Source organism: Oncorhynchus nerka, linkage group LG12 (assembly GCF_034236695.1).
Source record: "Oncorhynchus nerka isolate Pitt River linkage group LG12, Oner_Uvic_2.0, whole genome shotgun sequence".
Lineage (NCBI taxonomy): Eukaryota > Metazoa > Chordata > Actinopteri > Salmoniformes > Salmonidae > Oncorhynchus > Oncorhynchus nerka.
In genome coordinates this window covers 28,201,050-28,218,657 of record NC_088407.1, presented here as the reverse complement: position 1 = coordinate 28,218,657, position 17,608 = coordinate 28,201,050, and the positions used below count along the sequence as shown (strand labels likewise).

General features: G+C 41.2%; 1 protein-coding gene across 6 annotated transcripts in view; it reads left to right on the top strand.

Moving 5' to 3' along the window:
• Positions 1-17,608, top strand: part of LOC115138076 (adhesion G protein-coupled receptor L3-like) — a 421,820-nt gene that overhangs the window by 386,698 nt on the left and 17,514 nt on the right. For 3 of the 6 annotated variants that reach the window (XM_065025470.1, XM_029674495.2, XM_029674494.2), the window contains 3 exons: positions 9,022-9,190; positions 9,589-9,714; positions 10,871-10,967. In XM_065025470.1, the coding sequence (XP_064881542.1) occupies positions 9,022-9,190; positions 9,589-9,714; positions 10,871-10,967 (392 nt within the window). Of the gene's footprint in view, positions 1-9,021; positions 9,191-9,588; positions 9,715-10,870; positions 10,968-15,579; positions 15,709-17,046; positions 17,099-17,608 lie in introns of all 6 variants that reach the window. The other 3 variants (XM_065025469.1, XM_029674484.2, XM_065025471.1) reach the window with 2 other exon arrangements.

Below are 17,608 nucleotides of genomic sequence, written 5' to 3'. Positions count from 1 at the left end.
CTGGGTTGTGGGTTCGATCCCTGCACGGGCCACATATACTGAACAAATGTTAACTGTAAGTCACCTTTGCATAAATGCAGCCGAAACAGCAAAATTATATTGAACAATCAATGTTATGTACCTCACACTAAACCTAGACTTTGAGACGGAAGCTGTGTCGTTATACCATGTGTCGCTGCTTAGAATAACTTCTTCCGTTTTTTACCTGTGAACCTCTCAAAACACATCTGAAGGGTGAGAAGGGCCATGCAGAGATGCAGGAAGCAGTGCCCTCCAGGTTCATAACTCATTATCACCAAAGGTTGTGTCATGGTGGGGAGGCAAGGGTTAAAACAGGACAGGTATTCCAGCAGGCGTACTTCATTATCGGAAGAGCACACTGGTCGGCTGAGGGAAAAGGCCACGAGACAATCTGGTAGAATGAACCTGGCCCGTCGGCATCCGCTAACACACGGATGAATATTCATAAATGGGAGTGTGTGTGGGTGGGTGTGTGCATCTGGGTGTGCGCTTGTGCGTGCACTCCCTGCCACTCGGGATATGGAACTCTGAATGACATTATAAATCCCACAGTTTACTGGCGTTGCAGTTTGAGTGACAATGAAGGAATTAGTATGAATGTGTTTAATATGCTCACTGTGTTTTGTGAAAACAAATGAACCACCTATTGTGATATCACCACAAAACAATCGGTCTCAATGGTGAGATTAGATAAAATGTTGAAGGTTTGGTCATTGATTTAAATTTGAATCCTTTTTGTATTTTATGTCTAGCTATGATTGTTACACTATGTATAAAAAGTATGTGGACAACCCTTAAAATAAGTGGATTTGGCTATTTCAGCCACACCCATTGCTAACAGGTGTATACAATCGAGCACACAGCCATGCAATCTCCATAGACAAACATTGGCAGCAGAGAATGGCGCTACTGAAGAGCTCAGTGACGTTCAACGTGGTACTGTCATAGGATGCCACCTTTGCAACAAGTCAGTTTGTCAAATTTCTGCCCTGCTAGAGCTGCCCTGGTCAACTGTACGTGCTGTTATTGTGAAGTGGAAATGTCTAGGAGCAACAGCGGCTCAGCCGTGAAATGGTAAGCCACACAGAAGTAAGTCCCTTCAGCAATGTTCCAACATCTTGTGGAAAGCCTTCCCAGAAAAGTGGTGGCTGTTATAGCTGCAAAGGGCGGACCAACTCCATATCAATGCCCATGATTTTGGAATGAGATGTTCAATGAGCAGGTGTCCACATACTTTTGGTCATGATGTGTATCTGTTTGTTAAGTGATTAAATAGTCATTCAAGGTCATTTGGAACAAAGTGGAGTCGGTGGTGTCTTGGAACACTACATTAGTTCACAATGACACACAAGGCCCTTTGCGCCTCTAGGAGACGAAAGGAATCAGCCAAAACGATGACACAGCATTTTTCTGGTTCACTTAGGGGTGTTAGTCCAACCAGGTGTCAGGGTAGACTTATTTTGTGGCCGGGCTTAAGTCGTTTTTCTGCCTCTGTCTACCATTCCTATATCCTACTGATGGATAAAGAGCTTCTGTGTTTTCGCTGTCCGGAAGTTCGAAGACATTCTAGAAGCATCACTGTGTTTAATGGCTGTAATGCTAGGCATCATCTCCAGCCGCCTGTCAATGCTTTTGTCAAAGTGGAGTGAGACCCTGCTGGCCTAGTTCTGTCAGCGAGTACACACACACACACTATACACCCCGCCACACACACCCACACAGTCACACTCATTCTCACATACAGTAGACAATCTTTCTCACTCACGCACGCAGGCACACACTCACATTGCCTGCAGTGCCGAGGCTCGTTTTCCAGAGGATGCCTGCTCTGTGTATCCCGTTCCGAATAAACAACAGAACACCCTACTAGACAGAGCCGTCTGTATCAGTGTCATCAGCACTCTTTTGGATAGTATCGATAGCGGTCTGAGATGTGTTGGCACGGCAGAGTTCAAAGCCCAGAGCTGCGCAGTCTGTTGTGACGTTTGTCCGTGACTCAATAACATCCGATTTTAAAATGAGGTTTGTGAATATGATTATATGTTACAATGGGCCGTGCGTACTGTTGCGTCTCTGTGAACTCTGATTGGAGCTAGGATGACCATGAGTTTATTTGTGATTAGGGCTGTGGCGGTCACCATCACAATCACACCATCACAATAAATCCGTTATTTATTTTAGTCAGGTCTAAAGAAACATTATGATAGGAAAGAAAATGTATTTCAGAAGAACGGAATATGAGTTGGTCTACTGTAAGCCTATATTATCTGGCTATGCTACATGCCATAAGCTGTAGGCTTGTTCATTTAGCTGACAAGATATGCTTATAAGCCCTATGCCATTATTTTATTTGATCTGATTTTATAGTTAGAATAATATAATTGAACTTAGCTGAATAAAATAGAAAGGATATTTTTCCCATTACATAGCGAGTGTGCGTATGAAGTGGCTATGTTGAGCATAAAAGTGATCACTTGAAACAGGTCCTAAATGCTTGATTTAGAATTATTTGGCAACTGTAGTTGTGAATTATACAAACCTTAGAATGTCTTAGAAATTACAACATAAAGTGCATTCGGAAATTATTCAGACCCCTTGTCTTTTTCCACATTTTGTTACGTTACAGCCTTATTCTCAAATGGATTAAATAGTTTGTTTTCCCTCATCAATCTACACACAATACCCCATAATGACAAAGCAAAAACAGGCTTAAAAAACAACAACATGTCAATGGGTCTGAATAGTTTCCAAATGCAGTGTATGTTGTAATTTCTAAGACTTTCTAAGGTGTGCATAGTTGCATGGTGTGACTGTAGGCTATTGATCATTTGAGAAAGTAGCAAAGAAAAGCTTGCTGCACTTTTCCTTGCCTCAAATTGCACAGCTGTTCTCTTATCAAGTGATCATATTTTCACCCGTCAGGCTATTCTCAATGTAATCTTGTGTAATATCTAGAATAAGGTTCATTTTAAAATGGGCAGGAACAAGGGGCAGGAACAAGGGGCAGGGGGACAAAGACATGTCATCTGTACGCACTCGAATAGCGGATGGAGGCGGCTACTGTAGCTTTCCCACCTACTGTACTTCGGTTTGATAGTGGAGGAGCAGGAGTTGAATATGAACAGCTGGGAAATACATTTAAAAACACTTATTTCACTCATCTATTGTTCTCGCTGCCCCCGACAGGTGATATTCAGCCCAAACTCTGTATGCCATGGCCTCTCCAACCTTGTTCCTGTAGCTACCCAGGGCTTAGTCTGGGAAACCCAGTGAAATGTGTTCAAGAACATCGATAGTGACATGTTTTCACAATAAACATGTTTCACCAAACTTTTGACAGCCTGTCTGCGTGCTCGAGGAAAGAATAAACGAGAGACTGTAGGCGATGGGTAACGCATGGACGCTGAGATATTCTCTATAGCTAAAGGTAAAGTGTCACCCAATTAATTATGACAATAGCTAACTGTAATCAGCCCTGCACAATCAATGAACCAACAGCATCGCCTAGGGCTGTACATTATCTCTCAGACACATTGATATACATTTTGGAGTGTAGCATAAGGTAACCAGTCCATCCAGCATGCATGATAATACAGTCCACACTCAATGGTAATTACTCTCATTTGTTTAATTTTGGAGTATAAGCTAGACCAATTATGTACCAAAGACATCTTAAATCAGTTTTGTTTTATGTTTTTTTTCTGACATGCCTTATATGCGTTAGGCTATGTATTGTATAGCACCATCCTAATTATTATTATTTGGGGGTTTATAAAGCCTATGCATAAGCTCTATGTGTATGGCTGTTTTGAATGAATCATCACCTTAGAAAGCGCTATTACAGCAACTCAACAGTCACATGGAATTTTACTGTGGTCATGACTCATGATTGCCGGTGTGGCGGTAACAGGGGTCACCACAACAGCCCAGGTTGTGAGTGTCATCCGCGTTAGTGCTAACACTGTTGACACAGCTTTTGATATTGCGACCCGACTTTGAACGGGTTATTGAGTTGATAGTCACCAACTGAGTGGCTTTAAATGTAACTATGGAGAAATGTAAGGACACCATTTTTTTATACTTGGATGATTTGATCACTCATTAGTAACAAATTGTTTACATCTCAAAATATAGTAAGTACAGTTTTTGAACTTCCCCTAGGTATTCATCAAGGGAGATGTAATCTAAAAATACTGTGAGTGAGCTATAGAGATTATTTCTTTGAGATACATTGCCTTGTTTGTCTGTGGAGAGGATATATTTCTCTGTGGAGAGTTCTCTCTATCATATAATTTGTCACACTTGCCTCCCTCGGCCAATCAGAAGCCTCACCTCCGGCCTCTCTGTCTCTCAGACCACAACATAAGGGTCATGACCCCTTCTCTCCCAGCTCTGGCGTCTGATAGACCTACCTCTAGATGTATGTACAATATCTCATTCCACATGGCTATGTCCAAAATGGCACCTGTGACAATGAAAACAAATATGATACAAAACAAATAGGCCTACTGCTATTTTAACCACACTATTAGTTGCTTTGAATGGACTGTGTCAGTTTCAAATCTTAAAGTTCTAAATTATTCAGGCTACTGCTAACAATTTAGCCTGCTACTAGTAATCAAATTGTTTGATGATGAAAATAATGGATTGTTTCTAAGTCTGACACAGTGAGCGTTTTGATTTTGAAGAAAACATTCTACTGGATTGTAAGAATGTCCAGACTCCTGCTAGGTCATAATTTAGTTGGACATTTCTTCACTCTTTTTCTTATATTTGGTGGTGTGTTCATCATTTGATGTCTCACTTTATGTTCAGATGTCATCACGTTGCTTTTTTTTAATGAATGTTCCATGTTTTTTTCTCTCTCATTTCACTCAGTTTCTCTTCTTTTGAATAACACCGCATGCTATGCTTTGTCTTATTGAGGTTTTTGTTTTTTAACTCTTGTCTCTTATATTTTCTTCCTCATGTTAGCTATCGTTATTATGATGGAATTCTTATTGTGGAATGGCACTGGTAAGATGCCACATTGTTTTGGTCCCCATTGCCTTTCCCGATAGACAAAGACTCTTTCCTGTGTCAATTCCTCATCCGATATGTGTTGTGAGTGCTGTGTTGGCGTAACCTGTTGTATTTGACCCCATAATCATTTGTGCTCTGTAGGATTTAGCTTTGTTGTTCCTTTGGCACAAATTGGACGTTGTCTTCCTCTCTTGCGCAAACGTTTACCAAACTTTGTCGAACCCTATATTTGGGAACTTTCTGAGCGTTAATGACTGCAGTCCACAAGGTGCTGAGAAATGTAGGAATGCGTACTGAAGATTGTTCATGACACGTCTCTTTAATAACTTAAAAATCACTGTGAGTAGACGTGTCCTGTATATGCTTCATGGTGAATAAAGTATCTACTTATTGAGAATTCCCCAAAAATAGACCCTGAAGGAATATGCAAATTAAGATGGTATGATCGATTCGAGATGTCATCGACATTTCTTTGTACACAAAACTTTAGTTAAGCCACTGGCATCCTGCTGAGTAGATAACAGCATTTCCTATTTCCTTTCAACTAGTCAATGAGACTCTTTATGCTGAGGTGAAAGGCGACTCAATTGACCAATTGCAGTGAGCTATAATGTGATCTCAAGCCATTTGAAATGCATATCACCTCTCAGAATTGACTAATTTGTCTCTTTTCAAAAAGGAAATTGGTGCCAGTTTAATGTGGTTGTTTTGGATTGGAACACTTTGCTCCTCAATTTATTTTCATTTTTGATATTTCTACCCGACTATTAACACAATCAGCACTTTCCCCTCGTTTTTTCCGGTGAAAGCGCACAAGTGCTGTTTTTGCTGCGGTGGAACCATTCAGCGTGACACTCCAGTGGCATCATTGGGAGGGTATTCACCAGCTCTACGGGAGCCACTTCAGCTCTGGGAAATGGGCCCAGGTCTGTAGGACTGAAAGTGGTAGGGGGTTAATTAGGAGAGTTTCTCAACTTAGTAAAAAATATATATATAATTCTGATGCAAGAATATGCACTGAACAAAAATATAATTATTATTTCTATCAAATTATATCGATAGCAAATTTGAATGCACAAAAATACTTTTTTTTTTAAGACATCTGTGTTCAACAGACGCATATCTATATTCCCATACGTGTAAAATCCATAGATTAGGGTGTAATGTATTTATTTCAATTGACTGATTTCTTCATATGACCTGTAACTCAGTAAAATCTTTGAAATTGTTGCATGTTTATATTTTTCTTGAGTATATTGTGCATCTTTGACAGGCATTTTGAAATGACACGTATACCTGTCCAAATTCTTCATATACAGTTCATACAGTATTTTGAACATTTCCTGAGTGAGTGAGAACAGGAAGAAATGATGGTTGCTGAGGATATCTGCTACCTTGAACCAGATTTTTCCAAGATAGCCCTCACTGCAAAATAACTATCATCCTCAATTCTTAGTGAAAAGCAAAGGCGACCAGATACAAACCAAGGAAGATATGAAAAATAACCTCTTCATATCCTGACCTTCCTGATACTTCTATTATGTCCTTAGGCATCTCTACCTAACACCCCCCACACACACACACACACACGCACTGTTTGTCGCCCATCCCTCTGCAATAATGCCCTAGTTCCAGGTCAATATTTCCCTCTTATTTTTTTCCCACCCTCGTTGGATCTACCTGAGGGGGCAATCAGCTTGATGAAGTGCCTCTCCCAACAGGTCATTAAGATAGATCTGGGAATATTATGTTTCATGGTTGGCCCCAATAATTCCATAAATCATTTATTTTTGCTATCGCACCTGGCCCATTTATTACAGACGATTGAGGCGAAATGCTAGGCCCTCCCGTTTTTATTGAGGAGTGGAGACGCTTGTGAATACGATAATTACGTTTAGCACCTGTAACTGACTCGCAAAATTCGAGTGAGTGAGTGAGTGAGTGAGTAAGAGGATTCTGGCTTCAAGACTTTTGGATGTAATCAATATAGTACTTTATTTGATGAGACATTTTTTGGGGAGTATTATTTCATGTTTGTCTTTATGTCTGTGTGTCTGTCCCCCTCTCCTATTACTATACTGTGTCATTCAAAATCCTATTATTGGAATATTGGCTTTGGAGTTTTGTTTGGTTATTGATTTCATTTTGTTTTTCATTTCTTTCCTGTCAGCTATGAGGATTACGAACCTGAGATCAAGTAAGAGTAAAATGGACAGGTCATCCATTCATGACACACTATCTTCATTATCCATACATTTCATCATAACAAAGTAATGAGTCACGTTTATACCACCACATGCCTTTAGTAAATGTTTAGTGAAGCTCTCCGTCAAGTCGTAGGGAAGGAATATTCACCCACACCTCACATTTGTTCAATATTAGTTAAAATGGGTACGCTTCTGGTGAAGTCATGTCAGAACGCTGAAACAACTCTCCCTGTTTGTCACGGGAGAAGTAGTCATGCACTGTGCAATTTAAGCTTTGAAAAAAAGTAATTGTTTTCATCATTTCATTGATTTGAAGTGCACTGGTATTTCTGTTTATACTAGCATAATTATTCAGAGCTTCGTTATTTGTCGAGGCTTTTGGGACAACCCTCGGGCAGCTCATTCAAAATACTGTGTTTACATGTGTTCATATTCATTTGTCTTCCAGTGATTATGCCATACCTGCTAGCCCCGAGGTCATACAAACTGTATCGCCTATTGTCTCTGTATTAATTATACACCAAGTACTATTTTAATATTGGGGAGTTACCTTGAGTTTTCCACTGTTCCTGGTCCAGTAATAGTCTCTCTCTCCCATGTTCAAATTTGAAAGAGTACACTATCTGATGGTCTGTCATGTAATTGATGAATAATGTGTGCAACTCTTGAAAGAAGGCGAGCGAGAGAAAAATGATAGGTGTCCCCAAGGAGCAGGCGAACACACGATTCAATTTAATTCCACTCCTCCTGTCGATTTTCCGCTTCCTTTCTCTCCTCCCTCCTTCCCTTCATCTAGATTTGTACTTTTGTCTGTCTGGTGAACATTTTTTTTTTTTACCTGCGTTTCTCTTCTCTTTTTGGTTCATCTGTATGTTCACAGACCAAGATAGCTAAACGTTTGTTTTTAAATGCCGTTTTTTTTGTTTTGCTTCCGTGAACAGGTAGTCGCGATGCTCCTTCCGAGTTGTGCAGTGCCGACAGAATGCTAAGTGGGAAGTCTGAGAACAGTCACCACTTCAGACCACCTCAGAGGCTTGGTTGACTTTGAAGTCACCTCTCCTGTACCTTGTTTGTGCGTTTCCACCTGTAGCTGCCTGGGACAATTACATATTTACATAGTTCGATTTTTACCATCAGCTACAGTATACAGTGGGGCAAAAAAGTATTTAGTCAGCCACCAATTGTGCAAGTTCTCCCACTTAAAAAGATGAGAGAGGCCTGTAATTTTCATCATGGGTACACTTCAACTATGACAGACAAAATGAGGGAAAAAAATCCAGAAAATCACATTGTAGGATTTTTTATGAATTTATTTGCAAATTATGGTGGAAAATAAGTATTTGGTCACCTACAAACAAGCAAGATTTCTGGCTCTCACAGACCTGTAACTTAATCTTTAAGAGGCTCCTCTGTCCTCCACTCGTTACCTGTATTAATGGCACCTGCTTGAACTTGTTATCAGTATAAAATACACCTGTCTTTTTTCTCATTTGTCTCTCATCTTTTTAAGTGGGAGAACTTGCACAATTGGTGGCTGACTAAATACTTTTTTGCCCCACTGTATGTATGCACAGGTATCTGTCAGACAGAATGCGGGCCCTAGTCCACAATCATCACTGGTGATAGTTTGTGATAATTCACATACATTTCTTTAGGAAATTACAGACTACAAAAATCGAAGATCTTTTCGCAAGTATTCAAGTTGAGTTGTTACTTCTCTAGCAGTTCTGAGAACGTCCAGAATGTTGACGTTGTCTCTTTCTGCTTTCAGATCGTGGGTGATTGGGGCCATAGCGCTGCTCTGTCTGCTGGGCCTGACATGGGCCTTCGGCCTGATGTACGTCAACGAGAGCACGGTCATCATGGCCTACCTCTTCACCATCTTCAACTCCCTGCAGGGCATGTTCATCTTCATCTTCCACTGTGTCCTCCAGAAGAAGGTGTGTGTTTTACTCTAACCTTGTGGTTCAGGGACTGTATTCAGAAAGCATCTCAGAGAAGGAGTGCTGATCTAGGATCAGGTCCCGTCCTGTCCATCTAATCTTATTCTTTGTGATCTAAAGGCAAAACTGATCCTAATTCAGCACTCTGACTCTGAGTAGCTTGATAAATATGTCCTTGTATTAGCTTGCTGTATGAGCTTTAGTCAGCTTCTCAAACCACACATGAAATGCAAAGTGGTTAGCTCAGAATTATACATGACATGGCTTATTACCATGTAGCAAGCTAGAGTGTAATGTAGTTATTAACTACAGTATTCATTTTCTCACAGTATCACCAACAAGTTGTTTGGTTTTCTGCGTCTGAATGGGAATGTGTGTGTGTGTGTGGTTCACAGGTGCGTAAAGAGTACGGAAAGTGTCTGCGTACCCACTGTTGCAGTGGCAAGAGTGTGGAGAGTTCCATTGGCTCTGGGAAGAGCTCAGCATCCCGCCCACCAGGGAGATATTCCACCGGTTCACAGGTAGGTAGCGCCTCTCCTCTCACCTCACCTCAAATGGCAATGTATTTGGTTGACTACGAGCATATCTGATATAGATTTTTACTTCATTCTATCTGCTGATGTTGACCGGAAAGTTCATTGTAGCCCATTAGTGTATTTACTTGGTCAATGTTAATTAATACATTTATGAATCATGCAAATAGTCTACGGCACACCATCAGCCTGTCACGACGGAAGCTGGTCTCAGCGTACATAATTAACCCTTTAATTACATATAGCAGCACATTGACACAACGGCTAACCGCTACGCCGAGTTTTCGCCATCAACCGCATGTGAACGGAAGCGGTCGTAAACACCCTGTAATTTATCGGCAACTCGGAGGCTTTTAAATGAACGTGTAATTAGCAAAGTACATCGTAAACCGGTGGGCTCTGGGTGGTTAGGGAGGTAGGGTTCTCTCTCTAAATGAAAGTTGGAAGTGAGACTTGGACAGAGAAAGAGACCTTTGAAATATGAACACTGATCAACCCAACTCCCACACAGCGCTGGGTTGAAATAGAATTATCATTTTTTTCTCTCAAAGACTTAAGCTGTGCTTGATTGAGCCTGCATCTCTCAATGGAACCAATGGAATAGTCCCAAAAGTGCAAAACCTGCCCATGCTTTTACTGCAGGCAGGCTCGATCAAACGATTAAAGTATCTGAATACTGTAAATACTATTTGAAGACAAGTCTGCTCCCACAAGGACTTGTACACTTGAACATGGCCTTGACTTTTACAGCAGTGTAGAGTTATGCGAGGTAGCAATAACACCAGTGAAACTTAGCAATAACAGCAACAAGAGGTAGCAATAACAGCGACGAGAGGTAGCAATAACAGTTGCAATGACTCAATTGTGATAACACTATTGTGAGATGTGGAAGTCAAACCTTTATAAAGCCTTACAGAAAAACACAGTAACAAAGAATACAGTCATGTACTGTGTACGTCTTCGGCAACAAGAGGTCTGAATGAATGTATCAGCACAGAGTTGAGGTGTGTTTTTATGGTGAATGTTGCTGCACACACCCAAGACAGACTGTAAACATCCTAACTGGAAGCCACCTTTAAGCACTGATTCCATTACCATTACAAACCCCCACTGATGTGTTAGTTGTAATGTTCCCCCTCTGCAGAGTCGGATCCGTCGGATGTGGAACGACACAGTCAGGAAACAGTCAGAGTCGTCTTTCATAACCGGCGACATCAACAGCTCGGCGTCGTTGAACAGAGGTAATATTCAGTCAATTTGCACCGCACATGCTTGAACGCGCCGCAACCCACTAGCCTCTCCTTTAGGTTTTCAACGTTGTGTGATGAAGGGGAAAAAATAGGCTTTGTGACAAAAGCGGAAGGATTTCGTGTTGGGTCCTGAAGAGCTTATAGGCGCTTTTGTTCCACTTCCGCACAAAGACACCTGTTTGGAATGATTGCAGAATAATGGTCAGTCTGTCTGGACCGTGATTGTTTGAAGCAGGTGTGTTAGTGCTGGGCTGGACCAAAATCACAAACACAGTAGATCGCTAGGACTGGAGTTGGAGATTCCTGCGTTATGCTCATCCAGTGTCCTGACTGTGAAATATGCGATCCTTCAAGTCAGCATATTAGCCTATGGGTTGTTCTCACACTTGAGAAGAGATGGTCCACTCTGTGACTTGTGACAGAACTAGAATAGGGGAAGAGTTGGATGAACATGTTTTTTTAGTTTCGTGTTTTAAGATGAGTCATTCCTCTCCCCCTCACCTGCTCGTATAGAAAGTTGTCCTGCTGTTAATAAAAAAAGTATTCATCCCTTACTTTATTCAAATAGCAACTCATCCCAAATGACCTTGACTTTTGTAAAATAATGAAGCTTTTCAATGTGATAATGCAGTTAGTGTATGTGCTAATTTATCAAATTAAGAAACTTTTCATTTGTTTCAAAAGGGTGGATTTTGCACCTGATGGAACCAAGAACCAAAGTAAATGCCAATATGAATTGCACAAAGCATGAATAAATTTGCCTAACCAAAAAGCAGTTGGACAAGAGCAAAATATTTATTTGAGGCAGGACTATTTGTAAATGCAATACCCGTCTTCGTGACAGCTGTCAACCAACAAAGTGCGAAACCAAGAAAGTAATGGTAATTGCTTTGTTCTTTTAATTAAAAATAAGTTGAACCATCCACAAATGCTTATCTCCCAAATTCATTATATGATGACAATTATCTCCCAATTTCGTGATATGATGACAATTATCTCCCAAAACAATCATGGAAATACACAGTAGCGCATTGGATAGCGTTCCAAATAAATACACAGTAGCGCGTTGGATAGCGGTCCAAATAAATACACAGTAGCGCGTTGGATAGCGGTCCAAATAAATACACAGTAGCGCGTTGGATAGCGGTCCAAATAAATACACAGTAGCGCGTTGGATAGCGGTCCAAATAAATACACAGTAGCGCGTTTGATAGCGGTCCAAATAAATACACAGTAGCGCGTTGGATAGCGGTCCAAATTAATACACAGTAGCGCGTTGAATAGCGGTCCAAATAAATACACAGTAGCGCGTTGGATAGCGGTCCAAATAAATACACACGTGCAGACTCTGAGGTCTGAGTGTCAGAGGCGTTATATAATCCTCCTAGACCATATCTGCAGTAGATGATGATGCCACCCCCCTGACATTTCTCAGGGACGACTCCTCTCCAGACGTTGGGTCCCTTGACGGAGGGGTTGAGTCCCTGCCACTACCTCACTCTCTCAATCCGCTCGCCCTCTCCCTCTCAACCCGGACACTAATACGCAGTTTAGATGATGGATTGATGTTCGACGGTGAGAGGAAGTGTGGAGATCTCAATAATTAGGCACTCAGCGACGAGCGTCATCCCAAGATGTTGGCTCTTAGCTGGGGGAGGGAGAGAGAGAAAGGAGTGGAGCTCAGTGGGGTGGGCAGGCCTAGAAGACACTGCTGTAGATATATCACTAAGACCAGGAAGAGGGAGTAAATTAATTAACACGTTTTCAGCTCAAGGCGTTGAAACGCGTCAGGTCTGATGTGTAAAGCGTGAGAATAAACACTAAGTCTGCACAGATGCATTTTCAGTCTGGCGCAGGATAACACATCATGTTCTGAAGCATCATAAACATCACAAACCTTCTCCTTGCTCTTCTCTGCAATGTTATTATGGAATTACAGTATGTGTGGAAGAGAATACATCTCTCCCTGCTAGTCCTTCTTCAACTCAATATTCAGTACCTTGCCTCAGTCTCTGCATAACTGTTGCTGACTCCATACTTCTCTCCTCTTGAGAGGGAAGCATGCAATCATCTTGATAGCCTCGGCTTGTTTAATTTATCCCCGCATTCATGATTTGGAAATGGTCCAATATATCAAACACAGACCCCATAAGTGGGGGAACCAACAGAGGGTGGGGTGGAGCTGTTTATAATTTAAAATTAGGCTGGTATTTTTGGAAGGCTTCAGAATAAGAGAAGCAACAGCAACAAGAAATGAGCACATAGTGATTATATCAAATGGAAATTATAACCAAATGTATACATACATCCATATTAATAGCCACATCAAACAATGTATGCAAATGAAGTCTAAAATAGGAGTTTAGTTGAGTAAATTGTGATATTGTGATTCTGTTCCGATGCATCGACGTGATTGTTGGAGTTGGAGATACTCCTGCAATGATATATTCATAAAATTATTTGCCTCTTAAAACTCAATTGGTGAAGTTATTCAACTGGATAACTGATTGGACTTAAATATTTTTCGTTTTCGTCCTTTGGGCAATCATAATGTCGGCCATTTTGTTCATGCTTTGCTGTGTGGTCGGAGGAGTAGACAACCCAACAGGAAACTGATTTAGGTTCAAATTCTAGTCAATAATACATGTTCTAAGACAATAGCACAGCTACAGAATATCGTAGTCACACATAACAGAAGTTTCCCCTCTGTAAAATTCCCATTATGCCCTTGCTGGCCAAATTACACATACTATAACTGTTAGCTCATTCCCAACATGTTATCATTAGGTCAGTGCGTTATGCCCTTAGTACAGTATGCGTAACGGAGCTGTACACAATCTTCAAAGTTAGCTATCATAATTAGTCATACATCTTCCAACTCTTGCCATTTCCTTGAGTCCTCTACCTCTCCTTTCAGAAATGGTTCAGGCGTAGAATTGAGACACACAGACATTCCCTGGCACTGTATGTACAAGACCAGAGTTATCGGTCATTAGAGAACCGGTTTGTCTCCTTCTTTTCTTTCTTTCTCTTCTCTCTCTCTCTCTCTCTCTCTCTCTCTCTCTCTCTCTCTCTCTCCCCCTCTCTCGCTCTCTCTCTCTCTCTCTCTCTCTCTCTCTCTCTCTCTCTCTCTCTTTCTCTTTCTCTTTCTCTTCCTGGCTCTGACAGATTCAGAGCACTGCGAGAGAACAGTGTCCCTCGTCGGCAGAACTAATTGGCATGCATTTCCGACTCTGCTGAATTTTTTTTGGGGGGGGGGGGGAGATATTTATGCAGTCATTGGTACACACTGCACACTTGAATGGGGTATGTCATAGAGCGCATGTTAGGATCTCAATAATATCATATTATGTGCTCTGAATCTGAAGAGAGAAAACATACTCTTAGATGTTTCGGCAATTTGAACATAACATATAAACAGGAGCTTATTGCAGATATGTTCAACTGGATACCGTAACTCACAATATTTCAAGATTTCGCAAAATGTTTCAATTTCCCCCAAAAGTCAGTCTGTTTTTTCTTCACTAACTGCTGTGCGGCATTCAACCCACATCCAAACTACCTCCTCATTCATAGAATTTGTGTTATCTTCTAGTCTAGATACATTTAGTCACATTGCTCAAAGTTAAACGTTTATTTAGAACTGATCTGGGAACAGATGAGTCCCACAGGCAAAGGCATCAGTCAATGCCGCATAGTCCGGAGTGACATTTAGACAAGATTAGACAAGTAGAATCGGAGCCTCTATTTTCACAAACCTCCACTTTTGTTCAAACGAAGTCAAGTAGAAAGACGTGGTACAGGGAAAAGGGAGTGCGAAGGGACAACAATCAGCACTGTAATGGCACTTACCATCCATGAGGATGTTTTATTTGAGGGTATTTCTGCCAGGGAATTGTCTATGGGAAAGATGAATGCCAAGAAGTGAAGGCAATATTTTACTGGACAAATTATATGGGAGATGTAGACCATTTACACAACGTAATACAGTAACCCGGAAATGTTACCTGCCAAAAGCTTTCATAACATCCTTCTTCAAATCAAATGGAGTTAACATGTTCTATACTGTAGAGTGGTAATTTGACCATGTTATGTTCAGGTATGTTATTGAAGTGTTATGTCTTCGTTTTGTGTATGTCTATGCTTCAAAACAATGTCTATGTATGTACTGTTGCACACTGTCAGCGAGCATCTGTACCTTGTACATGGGGTGGAATTGGGAGGGGGGGAAACCACATTCAGCTCAAAAGCATTTGTAAAATGACATGGTCAATTTGGGACCCCCCTCTACAATTCTACCTCTTGAATGTGAGCATACCAATTCCAACAATGCTAAATGGACGTTTATCCCATTGAACAAGCAGAGTCATCATTGACCCACCTCACTGCTGCCGCCGTGATAAACCATGATCATGTCTGTTTCAAGCTTTGCTACGACTGTAGCCCGACTGTTTAACAACTCGCCCTTAATGATCATGTGAATGTGTATTGCTGTCATTGCCTCGGCTGCGTCTGCCTGACTGATACATATGTTCTCTCTCTTTTTCTCTCCCTCTTTACTTCCCTCTCTCTCTCTCCCTCTGTCTCTGTCTGGCTGCTCCAGGGGCAATGGCTAACCATCTTATAACTAACGCTCTCCTCCGTCCCCATGGCACTAACAATCCCTATAACACATTGCTCGGGGAATCGGCCGTCTATAACAACCCGTCAGTGGGCATGTACAACATGCAAGGTGTGCCAGCCTTCTTTTCATTCCTCCTTGAATGTCGCTGGAATGGCGCTAGACATGACTTTTTGGCTACACAAATCTGCTTTTGTCCCCAAAAGACCTGCTGGAGGCTTTTGGCGGGAGGGGGTATATGGTGGCTTCCCATTGGGGCATGCCATTCCGTCACTAATCACTTTGTCACACTCCAAACTCATTCATGTGCCTCACTTGCCTGGCATGCATAATTCAGTGTGGGGAAATGGTGCAGCAAACCCAAACTATTGGGAAGGGACGTCAGCGCGCCAATTGGGAGCTGAAAACACCACCAGTCGTTTGATGTTTTGCTGCACTGTTGTCCATGAAGCTTGCTGTGGTTGTCCGTGAAGCTTGCTGTGGTTGTCCGTGAAGCTTGCTGTGGTTGTCCATGAAGCTTGCTGTGTGCACTGCAACTTCAAAGTGTTGCTGGTAGATTGTTGAAGGAACATCCTTGTTCTGTTAGTGCTCCCAATCAATGATTCTAATTTTTTTTTTTTAACACAGAAGGTGAGCTCCTAACGAAGTAGCATAAACAAAACTTTTCTACTTCTGGGCTCCTTTCCAATAAGACAACATGATGTTGGCAATTTTTATGACACTAAATGTAAGCCGCCTGAACCTTCCTAATTATGTAAAGGGCCAGTATCCCATTGGTACTTATGAACCTCAAAATCTGTAAAGCAGTATGTTTGCCCAGCAAAAAACAACATCAATGCACTACAATACTGTTGTTTTGCAGTTCATTAAAAATAATTTTTATACCAAAGCTGTCCAATATATTAAAAGTACATGTCAGGCAAATTGTGACTGAAATGTATTTAGTCAGATCAATACTTCTGAAATTGTTGTTCGTCTTTCAAGACTAAACTGTCAAATAGGAGTTTTATGGAGTAACACCAGCAGAGCCAATTACTGTATCAATGATGAACCCGTCCAAATAGTACTATCGTGACTTACTGAAATCCATGATTTGGTTTTCTCTAAAAAGCCACTTCAAATGTCAGCTAACTTTAGCCACCGCTTACCAAAAACCGATGGGAGACTGATAGGGGCATGTGCACAAGTGTTTGTTGGCAATGGAGTTTACTAGCATGTAATGTAATAATATTAATAGTGTACGTCATATATGTAAACTCCTCTTCCCCCCTTGAATATACTCTGGTTATAGTTTCTAAGTGTTATCAAATACGCATGGTGACATCACAAACGGGAGGTCATTTCTGGAAACGCATCATCACGCCTGTGTGAACGTCTCTTCTACCTGTTACTGTTATGCTTACTTGTGGTTTTTTCTTTGTCTTTCCTTTTCCTCATGCTGTCAATAAGACCCCTACAGAGAGACAAGTATGGGAGTCAAACTAAACATTGCTTACCAAATGTAATTGACCTTAGCTTTACTTTCTTTTCACTCTATGCTGACAAAGGGGGAATGAGAAAACAGTCATCTTATTTGGAAGTAGAACTGAACTATTCAAAATGTCAGACGCTCCTCTGAAATAATCACCCACTTCTGAAGACTGTCCATCAAATATATTCACAAAGGAGATGCCTTGAAATCGATCAGCCCCAAGGAGCATCCATTTGATATAATAAGATCCAGAGGGGGCTGGTGGGAGTGGCCATGAGAGGACAGGCTCATTGTAATGGCTGGAATGGAATTAATGGAACAGAGTCAAATGTGGTTTCCATATGTTTGATGTTTTTAATACCGTTCCATTTATTCCAGTCATTACAATGAGCCTTTCCTCCTATACCTCCCACCAGCCTCCTCTGATAAGATATTATCATCCTGTATAGCTGACATTGTAATCCATAATATAAGATTCAATTGTCCAAAGTAGCCAGCATGCTCCTGGTCCTAAGAGATTGAATTCATCTCAAATGTTGG